The sequence below is a fragment of the Mytilus californianus genome, unplaced genomic scaffold, assembly GCF_021869535.1.
Source record: "Mytilus californianus isolate M0D057914Y unplaced genomic scaffold, xbMytCali1.0.p SCAF_4, whole genome shotgun sequence".
NCBI classification, from domain to species: Eukaryota; Metazoa; Mollusca; class Bivalvia; order Mytilida; family Mytilidae; genus Mytilus; species Mytilus californianus.
Window position 1 is genome coordinate 39404178 of NW_026262690.1, and position 16084 is coordinate 39420261.

The window sequence follows — 16084 nt, forward strand, 5'->3', positions numbered from 1 at the left end:
CCAAAGATAACAATAAACAGGTAGGTTCTCCAAAGATAATAATAGACAGGTAGGTTCTCCAAAGATAACAATAAACAGGTAGGTGGTTCTCAAAAGATAGCAATAGACAGGTAGGTTCTCCAAAGATAACAATAAACAGGTAGGTTCTCCAAAGATAACAATAAAGAAATAGGTTCTCCAAAGATAACAATAAACAGGTAGGTTCTCTAAAGATAACAATAAAGAGATAGGTTCTCCAAAGATAACAATAAACAAGTAGGTTCTTCAAAGATAACAATAAAGAGATAGGTTCTCCAAAGATAACAATAAACAGGTAGGTTCTCTAAAGATAACAATAAACAGATAGGTTCTCTAAAGATAACAATAAACAGGTAGGTTCTCCAAAGATAACAATAAACAGATAGGTTCTCCAAAGATAACAATAAACAGGTAGGTTCTCTAAAGATAACAATAAACAGATAGGTTCTCCAAAGATAACAATAAACAGATAGGTTCTCCAAAGATAACAATAAACAGGTAGGTTCTCTAAAGATAACAATAAACAAGTATGTTCTAAAAAGATCAAGAGTGCGGGAAGTTCGACAGACTCTGAAAAATTAGGATATGTTAGATAGGTGAGAATTTTTCCCTGCAACAGGCCTTTCAGGAACCCTCCAGAAAGTTGTTGCAACGGTTCCTTAACATGCATTTTACTTGAAAAACAACCTATCAAATATACAGGTAAAAATATAAAATTCTTCCTTCGTGGGACTTTTTAAGATGAAATATTACTAGGTAATGTCCCCAAATGCTGAATTCGATTTGATAAACAATAATGACTATTTCGAGAAAATTTGCAGGAGATTCTCGATGTAGAGTTTGATGCAGTTAAGACAACAACAATATTCTTATAATGGGAAACTGCAAAACATTTTAAAATGAAAAGATATTTTAACTTAATTCAAATATGTCCAACAAATCAAGGACCTTAATTATTGCATCACCTGCACAAACTATTTGAGAAACTTTAGAAACTGAAGATAGAATTATAGAGAGCGTCAATGTACATTAACAGCTAATTCGACAACCGGAGACCAATGAAAACAATTATGGTAGATTTAAGATGTCTGTGGCGGAAGAAGATTTCAAATAATGTCCATCTATAATTGTCAAAGTGACAACAATTTCTAGAGAGAAGAACCACAAAAGCATTTCTGCAAGCTTTTAGTGAAAGTTTACAGTATTGGAGTATCATATGTGGAAGTACATGAAGGAATATTATACAGGCTTGACAAAGTAGAGTATTAAACAACCGTTGGTCTTATAACTGTGTTTCACTTCGTACATGAAAAGCAATGGATGCACGACACGTGTACGTTCAACGTTTTTTGATATGATTAGATGCATTAAAGTAATATTAGTTTTCATTAGATGGATACCAGTTTTTCGGGTTTTAATTTGTATTAATTTTTTTCTAAAGAATTATCGTCTTTATACAAGATACGTTACTTATCCTTATTATCAAGTCTAATGATTTCTAAGAACTATTGCGAATATTTAGAAATTCAACTTGAACAATTAAGATACTTCCTGGATGTTAATTTGCATGTCAATTATTTGTTATTAGTTTTCACTTCTTTTCGCTTGACGATGCTTTTATATTTTATCGGTAATACTTATTAGCTACACGTACGGAACTTGGTGAACGGCATTTACCTGATTAACCAAGTGTGATGTACGCATACCTTGCGTACATTTTGTTGCTATTTCGTTTTTCTTGAAGGGATTTCACCGAAACTTCTATGTTATTTATTTTATAGCTCATCATATATTCAACTTCAATGTTCGAACGTTAATTGGCAGATTGCACTTATTGATATTTTAGGGAAAGTTAACTTTCTCGTGCAATTGTAGTGATTTAACCGTAATTACGAATTACAAAAATATGTGATAATTCATTCCTAATGTTAGTTATCCCGAATTTAATCCATAAAAACGAATTTTAAATGCTACGAATTATATAATTCGTGTTTACGATTTGATTCATGATCACGATTTCTTAAATTCCCGGTAACAAATGTAATACGTTATCATGAATTTAAGCAATCTGTGGTAACGGATTTAATCCGTGAATTCGTTTACACAAATCTTCAATAACTAATTGCAAAAATGGTCAACAATTGTAATTAAAGAGAAATAACTCCTTTGATCAGCCATGTTTCAGTCTTATATGCATTTTTTTAGATCATTGTTTCTGTTTTCATTTCTGTCTATCTTGGCCCAGTAGTTTCAGAGGAGAAGATTTTTGTAAAAGTTAACGCAGACGACGACGGACGACGGAGATGGGAAAAGCTCACTTTTCCCGTTGGCCCAGGTGAGCTGAAAAAGAACTATCAAAGTATACCACCACTAAAGACCAAGGCAGGTCTACCAGAAGAAAACGAGCGTGACAGGCAGAGGCATTGAATGGACAATTCACTAGCGTACCTACTAAGAAGTCATCAACAGAAGATGTACCACTAAAGAAACCATTACATCTAAAATTGAATGACATAGAAATAACTTAAGTTGGAGTGAGAGAAAAATATTAAATGGACTCATAGCACCAAAAGCATGTGGGCCAGACGAAATAAGCCATAGAATGCTAAAATAAAATTGGCAACTGAATTAGCACCTATCATTTGTCAACTTTTTTCAACAATCCATCAATACCAGCTAAATACCTGATGCATGGACAACAGCAGACATCTGTCCACTTTTCAAGAAGGCTGACCATTCGATACCGGCAAACTACTGCTAAGTATCCTTGTATTCTCTGCAAGATGCTCGAACATATAGTATGCTCCAACATAATGAGTCACCTAGATCATTATAATATCATCAATGAAAAACAACATACTTTTCGTAAATATCATAGTCGCGAAACACAACTATGTACTGTCATCAATGATTGGACCAAAACATCGACAAAGGACACCAATGAGATACATTTATATAAGATTTTGAAAAAGCCTTCGACACAGCCTCACATGAACTACTTAAATGGAAATAAAACTGTTACAGGATATCAGGTAAAATACTATGTTGGATTGACTTATTCCTGTGCTACCGCAAGCAAAGAGTCATGGTAAATTCGACAAAATCAAACTGGTCCATCTTTGATACTTGAGTACATCAAGGCACTGTCCTGGGCCCTGTGTTATTAAGTCTACATATCAATGATATTTTGGATAATCGGGTGTTTGGACAATAGAAACACCCAAACGATCAGATGCGTAGTGTAAAATAAAGTATCTTTTTCGTCATAAAAAATATAAAAAAAAGAACAGAGAAAAATACTTATTTTTCAGTTATCCTGACAAAACACTACTTTAAAATCTACTAATATAGATAAGAGTAACTTTCAAATTTCAACACTCCTTTAGTATGAATGAATATAACTACATGTATATGTGAATGCTTTAAACTATAGTAATGCTTAAAACATTATACTGAATGAGTGACAATATTTTCAATTGTATAAATATAAAAAAAAACGTTCACGGCTACTTGAATGGGACTGAATTTTCAGAGAAGAATTAAGGGGCATGATATTTAAAGCATTGTTGATATTCAGAAATCCGAGGACATGACTACGGCTAGCTTGAAAAGGGTACTGTGCGAATCGTATATCCATGTACTGTTTTTCCGCCATTTTTATAGTAGAGCCGTATGGTAATTCTTTTCCGACCTTAATACCAACAACGTACTTCAGCATTGTAATCGGGTGAGAAAGGCTTTATATAGTGAGTGATTTTGTCAATTGTTACATTAAAATAAAATGTATTTAAGTTTCTATGTCTAGTTCCAAGGTTTCCTTATCTGTTGTTGTCCATACTTGATTGTCCTAACGGGTTTCTTTTACGTTTTCTTTCCATTATACAAGAATTTACGTTTTCTTTCCATTATACAAGAAAGGATAGCAGGAAAATCACCAATGCAGAACAACACAACAATATACACCACATCACAAACTCTAATTTAAAGAAATTAAAAAAGACTAAAAAAAATTTAAAAAAATATTTACTCCACAACTTTTCTAGAATCGAGGCGAATGTACTTCGTTTAAGGCCATATGTAGATTAATTCTATGTTGTTGGGTTATTGTCTTATTGACGTTTATCCAACATCTCTTTTTATTCATTCTATTTTTGTTTTTGTTTTTTGGAAAATCAGAAAGTCGAACATACGATAGAGAATCGCACGAACGATGTACGTTCATGGTCTTAAGTGCAAAAGTAGAATATAAAATAAATAAACTAATCACAATTGCAAGTGGTGTACGCAATTAAATTATATACAATGTGCATGCCCTTATCAAATATTTTAAAAACATAGACTCATCATCTCCTGTCATTTATTTCAATACTTTATGCTTTCAAATCTTTTTTCGTTAATTTATTCCTCTGTTTTCCTTTTTAGTAAACATGTTATATACTATATAAAACATGCCTATGAAAATAAATAATCAAAAAGAAAAGATGTAAATTCTCTCTGTATCGTTTTCTGTTCCCGTTCCCGTTTCCGTTTCGTATTCCGTGTCCGCCTCTTAGCAACACCCAGTTTCGCCGAAACTGTCAGAAATGGTCAATAAAAAATCGGATTTGTTTAACACTTCGCCTACTAAATAAATACTTACCCTTTCTTAGGATAAATGGCTAGTCCATGAGGCTGATATAATCCAGTTGTGATAATGAGTTTATAGTAAACTTCTGTAGAATTTAGTGGAACCATGATAATCCAGTTATATTTGGAATCAGAAAAATACATGTTATCCGAAATCCAGTCTATTACAAGTCCATCGACATATCCGGAAGTTTTTGTAAAGAGTGATCGTGTAGCTGTACTGCCATCTAATGTTAGTTCTTGAATCCTTTTGTAACTTTTCTCACTCCAGAATATAGATTTCGTCGTATAATGGAACCCAAGAGCTCGGAACTGCCACCCGTAGTGAGGTGCACTGATATGTCTAACTGTAACATTCCCTGTTTTCACCCAGTCGTTTGGGTCTCCTTCGATGCCAACTATTCGAGATACACCTAAGCTCGTTGGACTCATAGACCATATTAAATTTCTGCCATGTTTAACTAGAAATATAATTACAAGATAAAAATAATTTTTGCAATTTCATTTACTTTTACTGTATACATAAAAAAACAAGATTAATTATAAACGACACGAATGCTTCTTGCAAATGACGGAACCTGTTCTGAACGGGCCTACATGTACTGTTATCTAATTTCTATGTATGTATATTCAGATCGAAGTATTGGAATATAATTTGTTTTCCCGTTTAGTGAGGATTTCAAAAAGTAACAGTTATGTGTTTGATGTGAACAAACTATATTACGGTGTTGTAGAGTCTGAATCGGTATTGTTCAGTTCCAACTGTTGCACAATATGATAAGACAAAGGGAATGACATTTGCTTTATATTTTTTTTTTATTAAACCATTAAAATTAACCACATTCTGTATGTGCCTGTCCCAAGTAAAGAGCCAGTAATTCATTGGTTGTCGTAACCACATTCTGTATGTGCCTGTCCCAAGTCAGGAGCCTGTAATTCATTGGTTGTCGTAACCACCTTCAGTATGTGCCTGTCCCGAGTCAGGAGCCTGTAATTCAGTGGTTGTCGATCGTTGCTGTATATCATTATTGTTTTGTACATAAATCAGGTTGTTAGTTTTACTCGTTTTAATTGTTTTACATTTGTCAGTTCGGGGTTTTGTATAGCTTACTATGCGGTATTGGTATTGCTCATTGTTGAAGGCCGTACGGTGACCTGTAGTTGTTTTAAAACTTCTACGTCATTTTGTTCTCTGGTGGAGAGTTGTCTCATTGGCAATCATACCAGATATTCTTTTTTATAATGAGTAACAATAAAAATATAACTTTATAATTGGAATGCAGGCATTCGAAGTTGACGCATGCGACATAAATCTACAGAAAACGTAGAAAGTTACAATATTTGACTTACCTCCTTGTGAAATAAAAATGAATGAGAAAATTATTAATACAAACATAATGACATTCTCCATTTTGTAAACATGCATGCTGCCTTTTAGGGTTGATAATATAATTTGCGAATATAAATAAGTAATTTGGTAGGAAATCTTGTCCTTACGGTACTCAGTATAAAATGATACTACTTCCTGTCAAGCTGGTAATTAGGCTAAGTTCAAGACGTTTCAAGTATTATTTCACTATTCGTACATTCAAATATTTAAGTCGACTTACGCTGATTTATTCTACAAAAGACCCCGCTCTTGTAACTTCAATACAAATCCCGGAGACAATCAAGGGCTTATTAATTATAACAATTATTGCCTTTTTAAAAACAAATGCGTATATTACTATACATTTATGTATTTATGTAAAAATACATGACTTTGTATATACGAATGTATCTATGTTACAACTCATATGTGCATGCATGTGTGCATTTATGCATCATTATACATGTATATTTAGGTATGTGTTTTTTCTCTTATTGTCAAATATTTCGATTTATTTTTTTATTTCAGGTAAAAGTATTCTGTTTTTAAGAATAATATTCACACGTTTTTTTGGAACAAATATAGCAACTCAATAAGAAAATTCTCATTTTCAGTTTAAAGCCATATGAAACGATTTTCTTGTAACTAAAATGTTATGGTAATTATTGACAAAATACATGCATATATACTAAACTACGTTTTTTAACATTTATTACGAAACCTTAAGATTGCTGATCGAAAACTTTGGATGTTAATTTACTTCAGAGTTTTTTTGCGGAAATTTCTTACCAAAAAAAAATTAAATGAAACAATTTTTTGGTATAATTTGTATCACACTGTTAATATATTTTTGAAATGCTTGTGCTACTTTCCAGTACAAAACAAATACTGATATGTACACACGAATAAGTAGTTTTTCTTCATCAAAGTTGGTGTTTTCACTACTGTTTTTATAAATGCTTTAAGACAAAAAATAAAACATTTTTATTCATATACTAGTATTTGAACAAAATGTAGATATATCATACAAAGTGCTTGTGTGGACTTTCAGGTCCTTACTTTAGGGAGGGAAATTGTGTTTCCATCACTTGACATAAGTGTTTTTATGAATGATTTAGATTATTTATGAATGTCTTCCTTATTGCGATTTCTACGTTTCTTTTTATACGATAAACTTATTGTTTTATGGGGATCCGATTGTTAGGAATATACTAGCATTTCGATAAGTTTTCAAATGCATTAAATACTGGGTTTGTCCGATGCATCATTTGTACGCATGAAGAACATTAAAGTGGTGGTTTTACAATTGTCAGTGTTTTTAATGTGCTTTACTCACTGATATTTGATATCGAAATAAATTGAAAAAAAATGTTCCAGATCTAAATACTTTTTAAAACATAATATCTTATTACAATTACAACGAATTAGCAATCACAATGACCAATGTAATATTGCTTTCATTTGGTAAAATGAGAATAAAGTTCTTTTAAACCATTGTATGCACAAAATTAATTTTAATTCGAAGCTTCAACCATCATTAGAAGTCGTCTTTGAGTACCTGTTGCTCAGATAATTTAAAAAAGAGAAAGCAAGAAACACCGAGGAAACAATCCATTTTGACTTTCCTCTTGCAAAAAAAATACTTCGGCTATTATACATTTATTTTCCGTGCCTGAGGGAGATGTGAAGATTTGTTCACCCAAGAAAATTCGTATTTCACGAGGGCCATATTGTAGTGTTCTTTTAGAATAATATATATTATATTATACTTCAGATGCCTTGCAGGTAGCATTATTTGCAGTTGTTACTACATATATGCAGTCATTGCCAGATATATATAATGATTAGGGACTGAATGCTTAAATAGCATACTGTATTCCTACTAAGTAGATTGTGATTGATTACTCATCCTTGGTCACCACCCACGAGAAGGTGACACATTCAGGAAATAAAGCTGATTTCAATTTATCAACTTAAGTTACATGACGAAAAATGAGGAAGTTTCTGCCTGAAAATACATTTAATTATGTGGAAATTGCACACGCTTCCTCAAAATAGTTCCGTCTTTTTCACCTTATTAAAATTGAACATATCTAACGTCTGATAAAAGCCCGGTCCCAATTTAAAGAGAATCTGAAAAGAAATCAAAGTTATACCTTAACCCAAGGATTTGTATATCAATATACAAATCCTTGCTTAACCAAAATAAGCCGCCGTAATAGAGTAATAGTCAGTTTCGAGAGGAGACAAAATTTGCTATAATCAAAAAAACTAGTCATTAAGTGTTTTATTATACTGTTTACAATAGAACAATATTATCATGGGCGAAACAGTTAACACATAACTAGATCTAGTCACAGCGTAACAGTCGTTCGAGTATTTTAAAGAAAATATTAAAAAATTAACCAGTTCAAACAAACCTAATGGGAACACTAGTTATTGTTCGCTAGCTTCAGCCTGGTGGGAACAATTGGCAATAGACCGTAATAGTCCTGTCTTGACATAGGAACTTATAAGGAGTTCGAAAGGATTGATTCTACCAAGAAATGTGTTTTGCATGCACACGTATATAAATTGCGGTTTTTAACCAACGCAATCATATGTTTTCAAACGTTGTTTTCAATTAAGCCTTGTATATATAAAGTGTCTATATATTAACTCGAACTATTGCATTGATTTAAAGGGAAAGTCCGTGAGTTTTAACTTATCATCTAAATATGTTCATCTAAACATAAAAAACACATTCACAAAGTTTTAAATTTATACTCTTTCTAATAACGGAGAAAATCTCGTACTAGTATTACAGGGTTCTTGTGTCATTTAACTCAGACACACATCTTTTACTTTAAGATGTATGAAAGGTTCTAAATATATATATATATATATATATATCTTAAATGTAACAATAATCAAACGCCTATAGGCAGTCACTAAAATGGTATGAAGTTTTTATACAGATTTATTCTTATTTACACAATCATTAACAAACTAAAATAAATTTAACAAAGTAACACCGTGACACTACGATATAATAAATGGGATACTAATTATTTTTAACCATGCTATGCAGAAACTTAACACATCAAGCAGGAACATATATATTAATATACTGTTCCCAGCATCAAGTTAGTGCACGTGAATACCAATTAGGAACACGATGTGTGATTTTGTATAACTAAAAATATCAAAGCGAGCAATAACTTTGTCAAGCAAACATTTTTTTCACTATGCCTCTCTTTATCTCCGCTCCTTTACAATAACTATTTCGCTTTTCGTCGATCATTCTCTATATTGTTCTCTATTCGGTTATTTTTTTTTCTCACTTTGCCACTCTATCTCCGCTCCTTTTTTCCCTGTCGTCCTAATCCTTATAAAGATAGGGACATTAGACATAGAAAGGCTCTCTTATCTTCAATGACTTAATATTGATAATGACTATAAGTGCTGCATTACTTTATATATCTGCATGTTTGCCAATCGACAAAAGCTTGTATTTGCGTGAAGAATTTTATTCTTCTTCAAAAATATGGTCCAGAATCATGACAAAACAATATTCATTTCACAAAAATGTTCAAAGGTCATGTTTATAATTTTTTTTAAACTTATTATCAGCAAAAATAGTGGATAATATTATTATCAGAACGTCATTCATTAAAAGTTGGAATTATAATTTCATACACACACAAGATAAACAACGTAAGACACAAATATATGGTTCAATAAATGTTACCTGTGAACACCGGGTCCCTCAATAAAGATGTCATGCATGAACCTGTATTATATAATTGTGTAATACGAATTTTTAGTTGACAGGATGTCACTGGAATACCCAGGGACGTGTATCTAATATACGTCCTTGGAATACCTAACTGAATGTGTCGCTCTGACACGGCATCTATCAATAATTCTGACATACCTATTATCAAGGATTTGTATACAAATCCTTGCTATTATCAATTCGGGAGGAAACCAAAATATATATATAATAAGATAACGTAAATAAAATTTAAAAAGAAAAATAAAGGAAAAATTTTCAACGAACATACCAGATAGAGTCACACATTTAACTGTAAAGCCAGAGACATATAATACAAGAGATTCGCAACTCTAGTAGAGTCTATATAACAGCCAATGAAATGACGTGGCCACCGGAAAGCCGATTAATCCGATGGATTTATGGGTAATAACCCGTATTGTTGTGTAAAAGGTTCTACGCCTCACGATTTTTCTAATGGATAATGCCGATACCTTTCACAGCTAAAACATGCAAGTATATTTAAAAGTTACAAAAAACTAATTCTAATAATTTGTTATTGATAAAATGTGTTCTAATGATGAGATTAATCAAATACAAACAAAGTTAAAACTCGGCCCATTTTACTTCACCTATTGCCGTAGAAACCATTTGATCTCCCAATTTTTTTCTTAAAACTTGAAAAATATGCTAATAAATATATAATTTTATGGGCCAATAGTACTCCCAAATGTTGTTTCGTGACTGAAAATAAGACTATTTTCGTATAATTTGAACCAACAATGTGGCGATTTTTTCTGATTGATACCCGAAATTTTTTATTAAACTGGCTAAATATTGAAATTGTTCATGGACAAATTTCCTTATATCAGTCCTTCTTTTTTGTGCACTATGAAATTTATAGCCTGCATTTTGTTAGACATTTTATTCATTTTTCATTCTGTTTATAGCAAAGTTGTTTATTTTCTCCTATTCTGAAGTCATTGTTTTTTTCTTCTTTTTAGGGTGCCAAAGATGAACGAATGCAGTAAATTTACAAAAGGAGTAAAATTTTCCCAGTAAAGGAAACCTTCTGCTGGTCGTAATATTATGAATGAGCTTCATATGCATCTGTTGTCGTTTCAGACTACGCTTCTCGTTCAAAACATGAACCTAATTCATTTTTAAATTAAAATCGTATTGAGGACATTTCAATGGTGACTGCAAAAGATATATATATATATGTTTGTGGTATATCATCTTTTCCACAAGTTTATTGTTTTCTGTTTGGTATTTAATTAATATTAAGATCCATTTTGTTAGATCTGGTGATCAATTTATTTGGCAATCGCCAATGGCAGTCAGCAGGGTTTAAGAACATCAGTTGTTCGACCTGTTAGTCAAATGCGTTTTGTTAAAATAGACTTTTCACTTTTTTTGGTCTTTTGGAAATTGTTGTTTGTGCTGTATTTAGACCCCTCTACCAAGAAATTTGTTTTACATGCACACGTATAAAAATTGCGGTTTTTATCCAACGCAATCATAGGTTTGAACGTTGTTTTCAATTTAGACTTTTATATATATATATATATATATATTTGATAATAAAAGATTTTATTTACACCAAGGATTTGTATATGTATACACATAAACAATCTTACTTTTAAATTGCCATCTCTTTACCCCAGAATAAAGACAAAAACCGCTACAAATGATTAAAAGACAAAAACCACTACAAATGATTGTCTCGTGGAAACAAGGTTATAAAATACTTTTTAAATAGTGTCTTCCGTGTTGCTTTGATGTATGACCTGTGTTTTTTTATAGATTTTTTGTTGCTTCGAGGACACACATATCCATCTATGTATGCAGTATTGTCAATTGTTTTTGTTGGTGGGTCTCTCGCTTATGTTTTCGTCCTTTTCACTATCAACAAAGAGTTCGTTATCAGTTTATTCAACTAGGAGTAAATCTAAGTCGTAACTATTAAGATTGTCATCCCACGAAATTAAGATTGTCATCCCACGAAATAAAATCGGAATTTTCCATATTGCGTGCACATGAATGAAGCTTTATTCAAATGAGAAATTAATTGTAATTTTCTTAAATATTAATTCTCAATACACACTTCGAACATGAAGAAACCATAAATTTACCGACAATCATTTAAAAAAACAACTCAATGCAAGCCTATATGATAAAACTGTCAAACAACACTTAGAAATCAAACATTTACCGACAATCCTACAGAAAAAAAACTCAATGAAAGCCCAATAAATGAGGAATATAAAAATAAATAAAATTTTAATAATTTATAAATATCAAGAATAAAAAACAAAGCCTATCATGATTAACAATTAATTAACAAATAAATTAAGTTTTTTTCCATATTAATTAATTATACATTTTGTGAATTGTATTTTTGGAAAGAGTGTGGACACCTGTGGTGTGACAACTTCTTGTTTACAAGGTGTCAATTAAAACTCATTATTTATAACATGTTCGTGATTTACCTGGTCATCGAATAATTCAAACCTAATATACATGTCACACTGTGAAATTATGTCTCCGAGACAGGTGTTTATTCAATAGAAACCCATTATGTAACTATCAAATAAAATGAACTCTGACACAATTTATCAAGTGTTAATTATTTAATATCAGTTTTTTTTTATACAATATCAAATTATGTCTCTTTTTCAATAATACAAATCTAAAATCAAAATTACATTAAAATAAATTATTATATATGTACTCAAATTATATTTAATTAATTATGATAAATTTAACACTGAAACAGTTTATGTTATGCTTAAACATTCGTCCTTACTTCGAGTACTTTTAATACTTTTATTAATGACTTTATTACCTAAGGAGATCTCGCGAGGTTTAACTAGTGGCCGCGTGTTATTACGGGATTTCGCCGAGTTGCGAATCTCTTGTATTATATGTCTCTGGTAAAGCTAAGTGTCTTTATAAGTGACCGTTCCGAATTGATCCCGTATCAATCTGATATAATTTAAAGATTAGTTAAAAAAAAACCATTTTTAATAAAAAAAATTGAGATGTCCGATATTTCGATATTTACATATCTATAACCTGGGAATATTATACTATATCAACATATTATGTCCCAGCTAAAACCTCTTCCTAACATTGCTCCTTGTCAATGGCCGTTAAATATCATAATTAAAAAAATGTTATTTTATATCTTATAACTTTATTAATTGAAAAATTACCTTGTCTACATACGGAACTATTCTTTATACAAATCAATGCACTTTATATAAAAGAGGCATACTAATGAATCTTCTGTAAATCAGTGATTGTTACAAGAACACTGCATTTGTCTTTCTTATAATTGAAACTGTTCTTCCTCATCAAATCTATATTTTTTTTATTCAACGAGATCTTATCATATAAGGATTTGATAACTATAGCTATCAGAACTGCTAGGCTATTTTGTTATTAAAAAAGGATAATTTTTAAGGAATCTCCCTCGATCGAAACGATATTGTTCAAAATGGTCTTCACACACCAACTTGTGCTTGCTATAGATGCAACTATTTGCTGTAAGTTTAAGGTTGTACAACCAAGTCTGATACAATTCTTTCTTTTTTTGTGGGATTGGGAAAACTATGTAGACTTTTGTCATAACCTTGTCTGACAGAACATCCGTACGCTTGACAAGACATTTTGACACTGAATAACCGTATACGGTAATCCCCAATTGATGATGGGAGTTTTTAACGCACGGTCGGTAAATCCCCGATTCTTTTTGTTCTTTGTGGTTTATAGATATCACGTGACTTTTTAGATCGAACATGCCGACAAGATGGCGATATGTCGAGAACTGATAGTGAATTTCAAAAATCGATTTTGATCTCTTTACATAGAGAATAAAAGATTTATATTTATGAACATGTGGTTTTTTATGCTTAAAGAACAAAATATCAATTTTCATTTTTTTGCGGAGTTTCCCTTTAAGTAGAAGGCAATGATAATGATATTTTTTTTCTCACTATTCTCTTGTAGGGCAACGAGTATAGGCTATACTTGGTATAGCTCGTCATCACCATTTCATGGTCGATGTGAGAAGTTAACCTCGTCTGCTACCACTTTGCAAGTTGGAACCAAATTTAACGATAATCATTCATATAATTTCTAGCATGACTATCAGGTTGGAAATTGTCAAATGTTCAATATCTTTTTAACAGGTATAAAAATAAAGAGATATGGTATGATTGCCATGAGACAACTATCCACCAGAGTTCAAATGAAGTAAATGTAATTAATTAGATGCAACCTTGCGGCCTTCAACAATGAGAAAACCCCATACCGTATAGTCGGCTTTAAAAGGCTCGACATGAAAAATGTGAATCAATGCAAATGGGAAAACTAACGACCTTATTTATAACAGTTCAATTTACGAAAAACACAAATGACAGACATGAATCAACAACAACCACTGAACTACAGGCTCCTGACTTTGTACAGCCACATAAAGAATGTGGAGGGGTTAAAAATGTTTCTGAGCGCTCAACCCTCCCCTAACCTGTGACAGTGGTGTAACAGCATAATTTAAAAACAAACTGTAAAAATTAGTTGCAATTGGCCTAACTCTTCATTGGATTAAACGATCGGTACGAGGCAGAAAAAACAACTAACATAAAAACAATAGACACAAAGCCTATGAAGATATGCCTATTTTCTATCTAGTTATTGATTTTAGCTGTTATCTATACTACTAAAATAACGAGGTCCAATTTGTTAGCCGGCATGACGTAAAAACGACGAATCAAAGAATTCAACTTTATATACAACTATTATAGGACAATGGTGTTGTTTAAAAATTACACCATCACAGGCTCTTTTGTTTAATTAATATTACCAATAATTAACAAGTTCCGGGTCGAATCCTATACCAATACCAATAGTATATGTCACATGAAGTTTCCTGTTACCTTCTGTAAATCACTCCTCTATCAGGAGAACCTGGAATTCTTCCAGTAGTTATTTCATATCTATGTTACACTATTTAGCAAGTCTGTTTTCTTCCACCTCAATACCACTATTAATTTGGCTAATTAGTTAAAACAAAATAATTTTGTTTATAGTAAGTTTATTGTGGTAAGAAAACAAGCCGGGACGGATTCAAACAAAGACTTTGAAAGCAGAGAAAACTGTACACCTTCCAATCTGCATGACTTTATCAGATGACAATACGAATACTAAAAATCCAGGCTAAAATAAGGCATAGATACTTTAATTCAGTCATGGACCAGTGATGTCGCGGATGTGTTCTAGTTCATTTTGATATTTTGATAATGACCAACATATCCTAATTTGAAGTTTAGTATGGCCATATTGTGTTGTTTAACTTTTGAAATTAGTTAAGGCTCTTTTACGTAGACAATCTCATACAAATATCGGTGTTTTTATGTCGTTGTGTAATGAGAAGTAACTTTGGGTAGAGAGGGCTGGCGGGCTACAAAAATAAACATATTACCATGCAGTCGTCAATCATGATGGACAAGCGCACAATTGTAAAAAGTTTTTATTTTACTGTATGGAATCCACTCAGATTTTTGTTTCTACATTTGGTTCAAAATTAAGTACTAAGCAGAAAATAGGTGGTTTAAGTTTAATTCCATTATCAGTATATGAGATATATTAAATGTCCAAATCGCACTAAAAAAAATACTTTCTTCAGATTATCCTTGTGAATGCATAATTTTTTTTTTAGACTCTTGGCGATTTAAAGCTTAGATTTCTGTGTATTGTATTGTGGATTGATGTTTTTCTTTCCGAATTTTTTTACTCTCTTTCTTCGACGTGTAGTCTTTAACTTCCCCATGGTAACTTCTTATTTTAAAAAAATCTTTGGATTTATTAATCGTTGGGTTGTTGTCTCATTAGCGTCCATTCCGCATGTCCTTTTATTCATACGGTTATGCTTTTATTTTTAACCTTTTTATTTTTCCATATTTTTTTTGTAAGAAGACATACCAATACATTGATTATTTCGTGCAACTACGGGGACCAAAATGGTGATATTTAAAGAAATATGGTTACCTGTACTTTGCCTGTCCAGCAGTAAAACCCTTGCAGGTGATACCTATGTTTGACTATGTGGGATGTATAAATATGAAGCCTCGATGGGGTGGAATGGAGACGTTAAATCTAAATCTTGTGTGGGGAGACTGACAAGCTGTATATAAAAGTAAAAGACGTGGTATGATTGCCAATGAGACAGCTATCCCCCAGTGACCAAGTGACGTAGATGTAAGCAAATATAGGTCACCGTACGGCCTTCCACAATTAGTAAAACCCATACC

General features: G+C 31.9%; 1 protein-coding gene and 1 long non-coding RNA gene across 3 annotated transcripts in view; one reads left to right on the forward strand and one right to left on the reverse strand.

Moving 5' to 3' along the window:
* Nucleotides 1-6135, reverse strand: part of LOC127737998 (low-density lipoprotein receptor-related protein 4-like) — a 91793-nt gene extending 85658 nt beyond the window's left edge. For both annotated transcript variants that reach the window (XM_052248984.1, XM_052248983.1), the window contains exons 1-2: nucleotides 5995-6135; nucleotides 4658-5105 (exon numbers count right to left, since the gene is read on the reverse strand). In XM_052248984.1, coding sequence (XP_052104944.1) covers nucleotides 4658-5105; nucleotides 5995-6070 — 524 coding nt within the window. In that variant the 5' untranslated portion in view covers nucleotides 6071-6135. The remainder of the gene's footprint in view (nucleotides 1-4657; nucleotides 5106-5994) is intronic.
* Nucleotides 1-16084, forward strand: part of LOC127738023 (uncharacterized) — a 160279-nt gene that overhangs the window by 73293 nt on the left and 70902 nt on the right. The window lies entirely within an intron of this gene.